Raw genomic sequence first — 13,728 nt, forward strand, 5'->3', positions numbered from 1 at the left:
TTTCCAACAATTTTAACGCTCACTTTCATACAAACTACCTTATACTTTCCTACACATTGATTCTTTTTGTACTTTGACTGAAGCAGGTTGTGCATTGCAGATTGCAGTCTTTATGGTATAGAAATTATAGACAAGTAACAGTGTTTCATAAATAGATTTACTATCTTGCAGCACTTGCTTACGTGTCTCCTTAGTTTTTGTGGTTATAGGTGCTGGAAAGATGTCAGCTTCAGTATGAGGGTCTTCATGCCTCTTGATAGAGACAAGAATAGGCTATAGACAGTGACTTTTCACTGTAGGAAAATACGGAGAAAATGAATGTTTTAGTATGCTGATGGAAAGAATAAAAAGCTGAATGTTCATAGAGTCTGTTACAGGTCCTGTCCCATGGAAGGTTGCCATACGAGGAAAAAGAGGACTAGCTCTTGGTGTCTGGGGGGAAATAGTGCTTTTACTCAGAGACTGTGATATTTTGACAGTTATATATTATACAGAAAAGTTTTAATACAATACTTAAAAAGCTGCATTTTTTTCTACTTTTGTAGTAATGTCAAGCTACTTACTCGACCAAAATCTGCGTGTGCAAGCAGTTTGTTTTTTGATTTTGAAATTTTTTCTGATGATGTATCTGGGAAACTCAGTGGGAGCACATCCTTACATTCCTCTCTTTTGATACCATGAAGCACCTTTTATAGCTCCCTTTCTGTACTCCCCTTTCTCCCTGCAACAGGAAACAGAAAACTCCACTAATCTAACAGCTGTCTCTTCCCCAGGCTGTGATAAAGTAAGATCATTGCTCATTCAAAGAGACTATACTACTGTGTGAACAGTTTCAGTTTTCTCCTGTGAATCAGGAAGACAATCCCCACGTATCAAGAGAAAAAGGTATGTGAGAAAATAAAAAGGAGTTGCTTTTTCACACATCAATAATAAGTGATCTTCGAGAGCTAATTGGGGAGAGCCCTAACACCCCGCAACTGTAAGAACCTGCTATGACATCTGCAATGTATAGTTAGCATTGTTGCCCACGGTCTTGTAAAAGCTGGAAACCACAACAAAGCTGGAAAACTCAACAAAGCGAGGTAAAATGCATAATTCATGATTATCAAGTAGGTTAGATACAGGCCTAACTGAATTGGAATTTACAGTATTTGCCATTTTAAGTATAGGATTAGACATAGTCTTAGTAGGAAATTTGGTAAATGTTATACTTGTGCTGAAAATAAAAAGGTACAGAAACTTCTAGGGAAGTAATTTCATTCCAGGATGAATTTCCAGACTGTCTCTTGGCATAGTTACCTGTTCAGTTTCTATGTGCAGGAATTTTTGTGGGTTTTGTTCTGAATTCCAAAGAAAAAAAATAATTTTAAAGTCTAACTTGTGAATGATCTTGGTATTTTTTGTCTAATAAAAAAAAAGTTGTTTTGAATGTAGGACAATTAAAATGACATTAATGTGTTTCTTATGCTTCAGGTGGCATAGCAAATAGGTAATTTAAGAATTACTACAGTGTAAGAAAATGTTTTTCCACAAAGTCAGCTTGGGGAACTGACTCAACCTGTAAGTGCATTATTGCCTACCTTGCGAGTGTTTGGGAGGAAGCAAGCATCTAGGGACAGGAAAGGAGTAAGACCATCTGTTTCAGCAAAAGCCTGAAGTTTCAGTAGATAAAATGTAATAACAAATCATACCCTCTGCTAAGATGACATCCTAAACTGCATTACCTTTGTTGCTTGAGATTGTCTGACCATATCTTTTGATTAAGGAAGAACACTGAGCTAATTTTCCTATTAAGAAGTTTAGTTCATCCATTCTCCTAACAAGTTTAAGATTATTTGGGTTTGGTTTTTTGTAGCACTGCTGTTGCTTCTGTATCAGGGATCTCATTAAATTTAGTTACAGTTATAAACTTCTTAAAAATAAGTGCATGAATCCTAGTTCACCTATGCTGGTTCATAAATTGTTGGGCTTTGACTGTTACCATCTCTGCAGAATCCATTTGAAACAAACATCTCTGGTTTGAAGTTAAAAGGACCGTCTCGTTGTGTTTGGAGGGCAGTGGGCACAGGAGGTGAAACACGGGAGTTTATCCCCCTGTAATCTCAAATATCCCCATACATTTACAGAGGTGATTGTGATGCACAGGAGTGAGGAATGGGCAGGATGACAGTTGGATGGGAGGCATCTGAGAAAGTTCAAGAGTGTGTAAGGGCCACAACAGAGGGAAGTCAGGAACACTGATCCCTCCAGAATCTGCAGTTGAACCCAGGAGTCCTGAGTTTATACTTCCTTCTGGTGTGAGGAAGTAGTCACATCAGCTGATGAAATATGTCCCAACCACCTACTTCATCCTTCTAATCCTGAGGTACCTGGTATGTTAAAAGACAGTAATTTATCACTTGAGCTGCTAGTTATCGTGTTAGAAGTTTTTCAGAACAGGTTAGAAAAACATCTAGGAGAGATCATAAAACCAGTAATTCCTGTCTGGAGTCAGGAAGGTAAAGCAGATCCCTTCCCTCATCTGTTTTTTGGTGCATAGCATAGGTAGCACTTTTAATAAACCTCAAGTTATGTAGTAAAGGAAGGTCTTCTCTTGAAGACTCTTGCCTCGCTGGATTTGGGTGTATAGGAAAATAAAAGATAGTTAAATGAATTATATCTTAAATACATGAATTCTGTCTGCTCTTGCCTGTGCCAGAATGCCTAACAAGTAATTTTAATTTTCTTAAAGTGGTTGCTGTGGGCATATTTGTAGTGCCCAGTGCTACTGAAGATAGCACTAAACGAGTTAATTTATGTTTGAAAGATGAACAGAGGATCGGTGTTTTGCCTGGGCTAGTTAGTTCAGCTGTAGAGCAAAACTTCCACAGCTGTAGTACTTGAGTATCCAGTCTTCCTTGCACAATGCTAGTTGAATGGTAAGCAGTGGACATCGTGTCAGGTAACTGCGTCCCTCCCCCCTGTTGTGCGTTGCCTGTACATCCCTTTGTGAAAAAGTTCAGGCCAGCTTTTGCAGATTACTGAGTGTGCACAGGTGGAATTGATCTTGATAGATAACTGTTTTTAACCATAGGAGAACCTATATGGTGTCAAGTACTCAGAAAATTTGCTAGCTTTGTAATGATGTGTCAAAGCTTTTTTTTTCTGCTTTAGTGGTACAGTGGGTTGCAATATCATTCTAATTGGAAACTTTTCTTTTGTTGAGCTGTCGTGTGTATGCACGTGTGTATATGTATGTATGTATATTCAATACATAATACAGGTGAGAAACATTTTAGACAGTTAAAGATTCAAAACATGTTCCTCTAGTACCATGGTAAAATGAACTCTTTCTTATTTTTGTTTTTTGACATTTTAGACCTCCTGTTGTAAAAACATGCTTTAAAACAAAGTTATGTTGAAAGGGTGTTCTGTGCAGGATCACTGGGAAAAGCTACTTAAGAAAGATAACATGGAACAGAAAAGGATGACTGGCAAGGAGAAATGGGTAAATTGAGAAGAAGTGATAGCTGTCCGGTGTCATGGCAAGCAGAGCTTTAAGTGTGGTCGGGAGATTTGTTGAACTGTTAGAGAGAAAAGCTCACCCCAGAGAGACTTCAGAGGAAAATGAAATGTTCTAAGCACTCTAGAAAAGGGTGTCCAGTATGAGGTTGGAAAGCCCCAGGTGAAGTGATTGTAAATTCATCTTACTGCTGTAGATTGCTGTTCAGCTTCCCAGTATGAGTAAGTGTATAAATTTCTCTTCAGTTCAGGATACAACATTCACTTGTGAATTTGTCTGTTTTTTGATTGTCCTAGCTGTGATAACAAAAACAATGTAAATAGCCAAGGGAGGAAAATATGTTATTCTGCACACCATGGATTTCTAGCCTGTCTTGTGAGCTGAGTCAAATATTACTAGAAATTGGACCCTTAAGGATGATCATATTTTGGTAGTTACCCACCTGCTCTTAATTAGGCAGCGTACAGCATGCCAGTCTTTCAGCTTTGCTTAGTATAAACTACAATGGTAAGAAGTCTTGATGAGGCTTTTAGAAAGGATCTCTTGAGATGAAATAGTGAGTTCTGGCTAGAAGGACCAGGTAAGATTCTTTTTTTTGATATATTGCTTGTGCATGTTATTTTTAGTACAACTAGAGAACAGAAGCTATTGAGGAATTAAACTTTAACCAAAATTTCACTTTGACTTCCTTTTAAATTTAGTATTTGGCCACAGTCATTTCACAAGAAGATTAATTAAATTGGGTTTTCCATAGTAGTACAGGTGGAAGATATCCAGCTTTTCTTAGTGGGTGCTGTGATAATCTCATCTGAGTTCTTCACTTGGACATCTAGCAAACAATTTTTAATGTATTTCTGTATGTAGTCATACATCTAGCAGACAATTTTAAATGTATTTCTGTATGCAGTCATAAATCCTGAAACTAGTTAATTTCTTCAGATGGAAACTATACTATATTTTCCTAATATCATTAGTGACTTAATGATGCTGAAATAATTTGGTTGATGACTGAAATAACATTCTTACCTGTCTCTCTTGTTTCTCTCTGAGAAAAATATAATATTTTGATTAAAGATTCTTTTAGAATTAAAATGTGAATCAAGAATAATGCTGCTATGATCATGGAGTAGTGCTAAATTTCCACCTGCATAGTTAGAGATTCAGAGATTGAAATCTGAGTAATTGCGTAGACACAGAACTTCTTTCTGGTGATTCAAATGCTCTTCTGTCTTGAGATTACGGTAGGAGTAAAAGGGAAATTATTGAGAAATGATTGATGTACAATAAGATGAGACCAATATGATTGGGATTTAGAAGAGTTTTTAGCACCACAGCAGTATATCACATCAGATTATGTTAATAGCTTTTTGTAAACATATCATAAAAATGTTGAGAATAATTTGAAAAATTATTTCAAAGAATAAGATCTCTAAGAAATAATTAAAAATAAATGGAGGAGGGAATAGAATTAAATAAGCAATAACTGTGACAAACTGAAATATAGAGGAAATCAAACCAGGTGGAGGAAACCTGGGAGAATTTCACTGATACCCTTTCCATTATTGACTGAGCAGTAAAGCAGTTTATTTTCTAGCTTGAGATAACGTATTTTCATATGGCTGGTGGGCTGTGCAAATGAACTAAATTAGTTGGTGTGGATAAGACCATAATACTCACTTTTCTTATTTCTCTTTTATAAAGCAGAAACTTGAAACAATTGTAAGTGATAAAAAGCAGACATTTTGATCTGCTACAGAACAATTTTTTAGCCTTGCCTATAAACTATAAAATCCTGTTAGAGGTTCATTATTAATCCAGATGGATTTGGGCCCTTGTCCTGTCATTTGATAGTAAATAATTTATGATAAAGTTACAGTTTGTTCTGTAAGAGAGATAAATCATACCGTCTCCTTTGAGATTATATCAGTGTGTTAGTCAAAGCATGATAATGGTGGTGAATCAAGTAGGAAGGGGAAAATTAACAGCACTGTCATGCACTATGTTACTGTGCATTTGTGGGTAAAATGCAAAGTTTTTAGGAACTGATTTTCAATATATTTAAAGTCTTTGTTGTAATTCATACTGTCAGGACATATGAAGTTAAAAATAGGAAAACTGCTGACAAATGAAAAAAAAGGGTATTATACCATATGATATTTTAAAGGGGTCCTTTTCATACTTCTGGCATGAAGTTACCAGCACTCTTAACACTGAGAGTGATTAATTATCTGAACTGAGTAATAGCCATCTCATGAGAATGCACAATATTTATTAACTTACAAAACATCTTAATTTGATTGTGTTCGTTTACATTAAAAACCCCTTGAGATTCATTTTAAGAGACAAAGGATTTAACTAACAAACTTATTTGGGCGTGGAAGGTTGTAGCACTAAAATACGCTCTAGCAATAGCATGAAGTTCAGAGGTGTATTTTTTTTTCTACTGCATGTGTGATACTTCCCATGAAATGTCTTCAGAAAAAGAAGTATCTCACAAGTTCTAATTGCTGATCCTTCTGTGAAAGGCATATGGTTATGTGGCTTTTTTGAAAGGTGCTGTTCTCCACTTGCTCTCACACACAAATAATCAGAAATTGTCATTCAGAAAGTAGCGTTTTAATGTGTAGTAGTAGTTCTTTACGATTGGGAGAATAGGTCAATGCACACAGATAGGAATGTTGAACATTTATAATGAAACATGATGCAGTTGTACTTCTTTAAAAATTGAAGATGTGGCATACATTTTGATAATGGAATAATGGAGACTCCCTACCTCAGCTATCATTTCTGTTCAAGACCATTAGGATTCAGAATATTAAGAGCAGAGCAACTGGGCGTTAACAGCCTGCGTTCAACATCTGTCATGCTGGAGTCCATTAGTGTTCAATTGCATGCTATTGTTTTTGGATTATTCAACCTCTTTCATTGTCATTGCTTCTGCTAGGGATTAATCAGCTGTTTACAACTACACCAAGTTTTGGAGTCATAATGAAAACAATTGAGCTATAGTTCTAAATAAATATACAGTATTCAGTCTCTAATGAAAAAAGTTACTGATTTATGAAAGCTGGTAACAATTTAATTAAGTTTGAAATCAATACAGATAATAAATCATTGTGTGGCAGGTTTGGGGTTTTTTTAACCTGTTGTGTATCTTATAAAATGATTGTATGATGTTTCCTTGTAAGTTTATGTAGATAATGGTTTTAATAATACAAGTACAGTAAAAGAAAGGTGTTTTGATTATGGGGTGTGGGTATATATATGGTGGCTTCCCTATCATTACAGTTGGTAGCAGAAATAATCCCTTACTGCCAGCAACCAGATTTCTTTTTTTCACATCCTTTTTTATTCTCTTTACTTATTTAGGGATATTTCTAAGATGACACTTTTTTTTTTTTTAAATTCACATAACATACACATATATTCTTCATTGTGATGTAGTAAAAAGGGCAGTTTTCAGATTATTTTAGGATTACATGTTTTTGTGTATGTCTATATCACAACCTATCTAAATATTTTTACAATCATTAGGTAAATTCATAGCTACATCTGAACTGTTTAAATATATTTAAATTATTTTAATGACATTAGATTTGCAGAGAGGTGAATACATAATCCCCATTTTTGTCAAGATACTACTCTCTCTGCAATGTTATGTACTTTATACAACATGAAAATTGTGAGTGCTGAAGAATTTCTGGTAATTAGAGTACTTATTTTGGTACCACATAGTGCAAAAGAGTAGTATTCTCAGCCATATACAATTAAGGTATTTCTCCTCTGTTTCATTAGAACAGTTATTTCTTCTACCCTAAATACTATCTAACCAGAATTTTCACATTTTAATGTACAAATACTACAATGCACAGATTTTTTTTTTTCCTGAGTTGCAACAGATTATCCATTGAAAGGATCTTTTGCTTAACTGCCCAGTCTTGTGGGGCCAGCCAGACACTACTCCAGATGGCAAGTTGTTAGGGCTGGACAGAATGGCTTTGGAAGACTTCTCAACAGATGAAGGCTGGCTGTAATGTTTGGATTTTACTGTTTTGTGTTTTTTTCTGCCTGTAGTTCCCAGGGTGGGAAGGTACTGGGATGGAAGCAGAGTGCCGCCCGCCCACCTGCTACCACCTGTTTAGCTTCTGCAGTTTCTATAAAGCCTTGTGTCAGTAAGACACAATCATTGCTTGCCGGCAGGAGTCAAGAAAGGAGAGATTTCTGTTATGAAGTTACGTCTTCACTTTGCAACAGTGCATCATTTCAAAATACTCTCCTAAACTGAATCAGAACTTCTTTCATTTGAAATGGTTATTTGGAGTGGATGTGTCCTTAATCCATTCAGATCCTTTTTGAATCAAGTGGACCATTTTCTTCAGTAACATACTTTTTGAGAATGGAGATTTCATTGTTTTCTATCTCTTCGAGTTCAAACAAATTAAAAGAATGAAAACATAAGACATTAAAACCTCTTTATTTTTTTTTTTTTTTAACAATAAGAAGCGATTTTCAGACATTTCCAGAAGAATCAGAAGACCTTTCATTTTATTTTTCTTTTCTTTGAGATGCTGAGAAAAATATTCCGTCATTGATATCTGGAAACAGATTCAAGAGGTACGCAGGCTGCTCACTTGAGTGCTTTCCCTACTGCTCTTTAGATACCTAATTTTTAAAAAGTAATCTCTGTGTGTGTGAAACTGAAGCTGCATTGAATATGAAAACCTGTAAATCCAGTCATTTGGATTCAGGTGTAGAATCAAACATCCAGTGCAGAAGTGGACCAGGCTGTGTTGTGAAGTGCAGTTCGGAAAGAATGGAGAATGCTGCCAAGAGGAGACTGGCTGCCAATGCCAGGGAGAGAAGACGGATGCAAGGACTGAACACAGCCTTTGATCGTTTGAGAAAGGTGGTGCCACAGTGGGGTCAAGACAAGAAGCTGTCCAAGTATGAGACCCTTCAGATGGCTTTGAGTTATATCATGGCTCTCACTAGAATACTTGCCGAAGCAGAAAGATACAGTACTGAAAGAGAGTGGATTAGCCTTCACTGTGAACACTTTCATCCGGAGAGCTGCCACCATTACACGGGACAAAAAATGGCAATGGACAGTGATCCTTATGCACAGCGAATATTCAGCTATCACCCCGAACACTTTCAAATAGCTAATTAGATCTTTTTATGCACTGAGAATATGCCACAGGCCAGATGTGTTATTTAATAATTAGCAAGAGTTAATCTGCTTGAATAAGGTAATATTGGCATTATAATAGCTCGGTCTTGTTTGCATCTTATACTAATTTGACAAAATAAATTTGCTTTGAGAACTTTACATCAAAATGCATTTAAGAAGATTGAATATATTTAATGCTGGTGGAAAGCATACTTTTAATTTGAAATCTTTCTGACAGTTGCTTCCTTGTTCATGTAGTTCATTTGATCCTTTTATTAATTAAGTTTTTGGTGGGTTTTTTTTTTTTTTTTTTGTAATGAATGATGATACTATTTTCTACAGATCATGGGCCAAATTGACCTGTGGTGTAACTGAATGGACTAACACCAGAAATTAACTTAATTCCATGTTTTTATTTTTATGTCAGTTTTAAAGTTATTCTTTGGTTTGTTTTCACATAAATGGCTCCCATGGAAAAAGTTTTATAATGTTTTGGAGTTCTAGTCCTCAGAGAACTAACTTTCTTAAACTTTGTAAGTTTAACATGTGGGTTCCAAAGTTGCGTAGGTTTGCTTTAATCCTATTTATGGTGTCTCTTGTATGCTCGAAAAAGAGCTAGTATCGAGTCATGGAAGGAAGGTTTTTATTTTCAATGGCTGTAAAAGCACATGTGATTGCATACCATAAATGAGAATGCTTGAGTGAAAATAATCTAAACTTCTAGATTTTTTTAGGCTTTAAATGTTTGGATTTTAATTTTTAGGCTTATGTTATCTGGAAACAATAATAGATTTTGTAAATCGTAAATAAAGTGTTTTCTATGCTAATGTCCTCGCCAGCTATCTGAAATTCCTACTGTAGGAATTACTTACTAGTGGATTTCCTGCCCCAGGTGTTGCACTACTACCATCATAGTCCTGGCAGTTTAATGTGCAGAAGGATCAACTAGCAAATGATGCTTGCTTCTAAGTTAGAGTAAGAAGTGTGTTTTATGTACCCTCTGAAAAACAGACTTTAAAGATAAGAGTTTGGTAGAAAGTTATAAAGCCTTCTGCAAAGCAGTTGAGTTCATTTCAGCCCTGGTGGCGCCCTGAATGGCCTTTTGTTTGTTTGCTTCTTTCAGTTGTAGAAGTGGGTAGAAAAGGCAGAAAAGGACAGGAGGTGGGGAAGCTCGAAAAATGAGTAGAAGCAGGGCAGCTGGAGAAGCAGATGTGTTTGTAGCAGGATGTAGAGCCTGCAAAAGTTTGACTGCTGATGTCAGTTGTGATGGCGGCAGACTGTGAAGCTGAAGGGTACTGCTGCTGGTGCTTCTGTGGGGAGTTTCCAGGAACAAGCCCTTGCTACTGTTAGCCATGAGGGAGAAGGAGAAAAGGAGCTGCTGTCCCAGAACAGCTGTTGGTGGGTTTCCAGCAGGGAAGGCTGGCGGGTTCCCTGCTGGCTGCTGCCATGTCTTATATTTTAGAATTCTTGCAAATGACAAATGAATAGCTTTGATAGGAGTTATTTTTAACAATTAAGCAGCTTTCAGTGAAAAACAAAAGCATCAGTAGGAACTAAGCCCTGTTTTGGGAGAGCGGGGACTCTGCTGCAGGAACAGTTACATACAAAGATCTGACCTTACTGTCTGTCTTCTCTCAGAAGTCTTATTGACGTTTTGCCCTTGGTCACCATCATGCAGACTAGTAGGCTTCCTGAGGCGCAAGTTGGACTGTTCATGGAGTGAAAGCTGCTGGGACAGACTTTCAGGCTAGGTTAAACACATGTAGAAGAGGCACTGTATGTTCTGAGCAACTCTGTCCTTTAAACACTGGCATTCAGGAGTGGTTTTTATGTATATTTTAGCCTCTCTAAAGGTAATGAATTGTGTTAATTATTAAAATATGGGCTTTTGCTTCTTACGAATTACATTAGGTCTTTATCAGCAAACAGAAAGTGGATTCAACCTTCTGGGAGTATGAAGTTATGTAATGGATTTATTTGCAGAATTATATATAGAGAGAATAGAATTAAATGTTGTCCATCATATACCCAAGTTAATACTGTTTGGATATTACTCATCAGTCAATATTACAGTTGATTTTAATAAAAATCAATACAATCCATAAATAATGTGCCATTTTACACTAATTCATTAACAAATAAGTAAACCTTAAGCAGACATTGTCTCACCTGCACTGCTAGCACAGTAATGGGTTTTCCATCCTGAAATGGGAGTATGATGCAAGTAAATCATGCAATTATATGACACGGAAAACTTGGCTTAGTGAAAGGTAACCTTCTAAATCTTAGGTGGGAAGGGTAATACAATGCAAAAGCATAAATGTCAAGAGTAGTGTGCAAGAACAGTACTGATGTGTTTCTGCACTTCTGGCATATAATTTCATTTAGTGGGACATGACATTGCAGTTTATATGTAATTTACATAAAAGTACTTAACATCCATTTCTCTTTGGATTTTGTTTCTTCCATGCAGCATTGTAATTTAGCATCCACTGCATATGGTGATACATAGAATTATAAAGGTAAGGGATTAATATGCAGTGAATGATTAAATGGTGGTAACATCACATAAAGAGGAACAAACCAACACAAAATATCTGTGGTCATGTTACCAAAATTCATTCAGAATGGAAACTGAAGTCCTAAAAAGCACTTCAGCGCAATACATTGCTTGTGAACACTTTGTAAAGCAGGTCTTTGCATCAGTCTCTGTGATTGAACAATATAATAAGATTATAATCCTCCTTCTCTTAGATTTGGTTTTGCTAGTGGGAGGTGAATGTTTTACTGATCTCTTTTATCTTGATGCTAATTCATAATGTTACTAGTGGAAACATTCTGATTTTATGTAATGCTGTAGTATTTTTGTTTCCTGGGAGGGTGCAGTGTTGAGCTGGAAGTTGGGTTTTCCAGTTTACTGTAGTACTGAAGGCAGCAGAGTAAGTTCTTTATAGTGTATAGGCAGCTGTCTGCCTATTGATGATGTCAGTGCTTTTTGGGGAGTCAGTTGGGGTGAGGGGGAAGTTTAATCATTAAAAATTCTTTCTGGAGGCAGTCTAAGAAGCAGATACTATCCATGCTGGTTTGGACTTCTCAAACTCAACAACTTTTCAGGAAGTCAGTTTCTTTTTATAGCTTTCCTTTACAAATTTCCTTTACAAATCCTTCAGCGACACTTTGTGGATGTAAACATGACCATTTAACTTGGGTTTGATTATTGCTTTCAAATATTTTTTTCCCTACTGGGTGTTTGGTGCTTGTCAGATGACGGCTGTGACCCTTGTTCTGTGCTGGACTTTACTGGTATGGGCACTTGAAGCCCCTTCCCGTTAGATAATTGTTGCTTCCAGCGGGCCTCCAAATGAAGTAAAAGTTGAATTGCTCAGAGCTTGGTGTGTTTTTAGTGACTGAGTTTTGTCTGCTCAGAAATTTTTGTCCCACTGAACAGCAGTGCAAAACTGAAATACTTCTATTTGTAGTGTCATTACATTGTAATTCTAGAACCACATTATTGTGAGAACATGGGGGATGATGAGAAATGCTTGTTTCATTCAATATTTGTTGTGTGCTACACATACATGTCACACTATTGAAATTCAGTGTGAAATTCTAATGAATTATTTGTGGGAAATTAACCTTTATTCTTGCAAAAGGTTCAGACTGCAGAATTTTCTGTTTGAAGTAGCTATAGATACTCAGTTTCTATGATTCTTTGAATCATATCACCCTGTTTTGACAAGATGACCAGTGTTATATTTGAACTGGAACTGGAGTGACATTTTTAGCTGCAGTAACTTTTCAGTGGCTGAAGGTGGAATTAGGGTAGTACATTCCCAAAATGTATGTTAGTAATGAAAAGTCAGTGGCTTCTTCCTAAGTATTGAGGTCAACAGTGGATATGTATTAGCATGTCTTACAACTTTAATTCATTCCCATTTTATAGGCTTTTTTTTTCCATCTCACCATTTATAAGATATTTAGGGCACAGTCCATCTTGTACTGTACACACATACAGAGCAAAGCTCAATTCTTGACTAGAATTCCTAAACGATGCTGCAGTACAAATTCTGAAAAGTAAAAATGTTGCCAACCTTAATTTTAGTGAAGTCAGTGACACTGCAACTTCTTTGTGGGGGGAAGCATGAGTATCATTAGATTTTTTAGTATTTAGCTAAGTTGCCTATACCTTGTAAAGTAGAACTTCCTTGGTGAAATCTTTGTGGAAGTCCCAACTGTGATATGGTTCACTAGGCACAGATTTTTAAAAATATGATTTCCAATCCAATTTTTGATTTCCAAAAATAAGTGTTTGCCTTAAGGTAGTTACCCTTGCACTTAGATTTCCAGCTATTTGAACTAAGCAATATGGATGCAATTTTCTGTAACTTAGGAGTTAAATTTAGCTAGATTTAAAAAATTCAATAAGAATTTACAGAACAGCTTCTGTTTGCTCCAAATATGTTCAGCTGTTCTATCGCTACAAAATATCCAGGGAAAAAAACGAATGCACTGAGAATAAAGACGTGTTTATTCATTGAAGAAGCAGTCCAGTGTTTCCTATACACAGATATCTTGTAACAAACATTGATTTCACCTGGTACCTGGGCACTTCTTAAAAATGCTTTGTTTTTATAATTACATTTCAAGGAAATGTGGCTTTAAAAAAAACAAAGCAACCCCATGTATAATATTTAAATATATTTTCTACCAAAGAGTACATTTTAATATTGTCTACCCATTTTTTTCCTAATTTGTAATTCAGTTTTCATTTATACAGAAATTAGCATGCAAAATGTATCTTATACAGAATTTACTTAAAATGTCTGCATATGTAACTCCAGGGAATAAGAAGTTCATTGTTGAACGGCTTCCTGCAGCCCAGGGTGCATAGTCTTTTTCTTTTTTTTTTTTTCTCCAAAATTTCAGAACATCTTCAGTATTTTTCCATTTCTTTACAAAACTGTGTTGCCTGCTGCTAACTGATTGTGTGATCCTAAAGGATGGTCAGTTTCTGAAAAGAATTTCCCACTGATCTAAATGGAGAATGCCACTTATA

At 36.1% G+C, this 13,728-nt stretch overlaps 1 protein-coding gene across 1 annotated transcript; it reads left to right on the forward strand.

Moving 5' to 3' along the window:
• The first annotated feature begins 8,216 nt into the window (after positions 1-8,216).
• On the forward strand, positions 8,217-8,672 carry ATOH7 (atonal bHLH transcription factor 7). Its single transcript, XM_055720644.1, has one exon. It carries the CDS (start codon positions 8,217-8,219, stop codon positions 8,670-8,672), a length of 456 nt encoding a protein of 151 aa, XP_055576619.1.
• The last annotated feature ends 5,056 nt before the right edge of the window (positions 8,673-13,728 follow it).

Source organism: Falco cherrug, chromosome 9 (assembly GCF_023634085.1).
Source record: "Falco cherrug isolate bFalChe1 chromosome 9, bFalChe1.pri, whole genome shotgun sequence".
NCBI classification, from domain to species: Eukaryota; Metazoa; Chordata; class Aves; order Falconiformes; family Falconidae; genus Falco; species Falco cherrug.

What these genes read in the sequence shown, in the direction of transcription:
- ATOH7 (XM_055720644.1), top strand. Translation starts at nt 8,217, where the DNA reads ATGAAAACCTGTAAATCCAGTCATTTGGATTCAGGTGTAGAATCAAAC.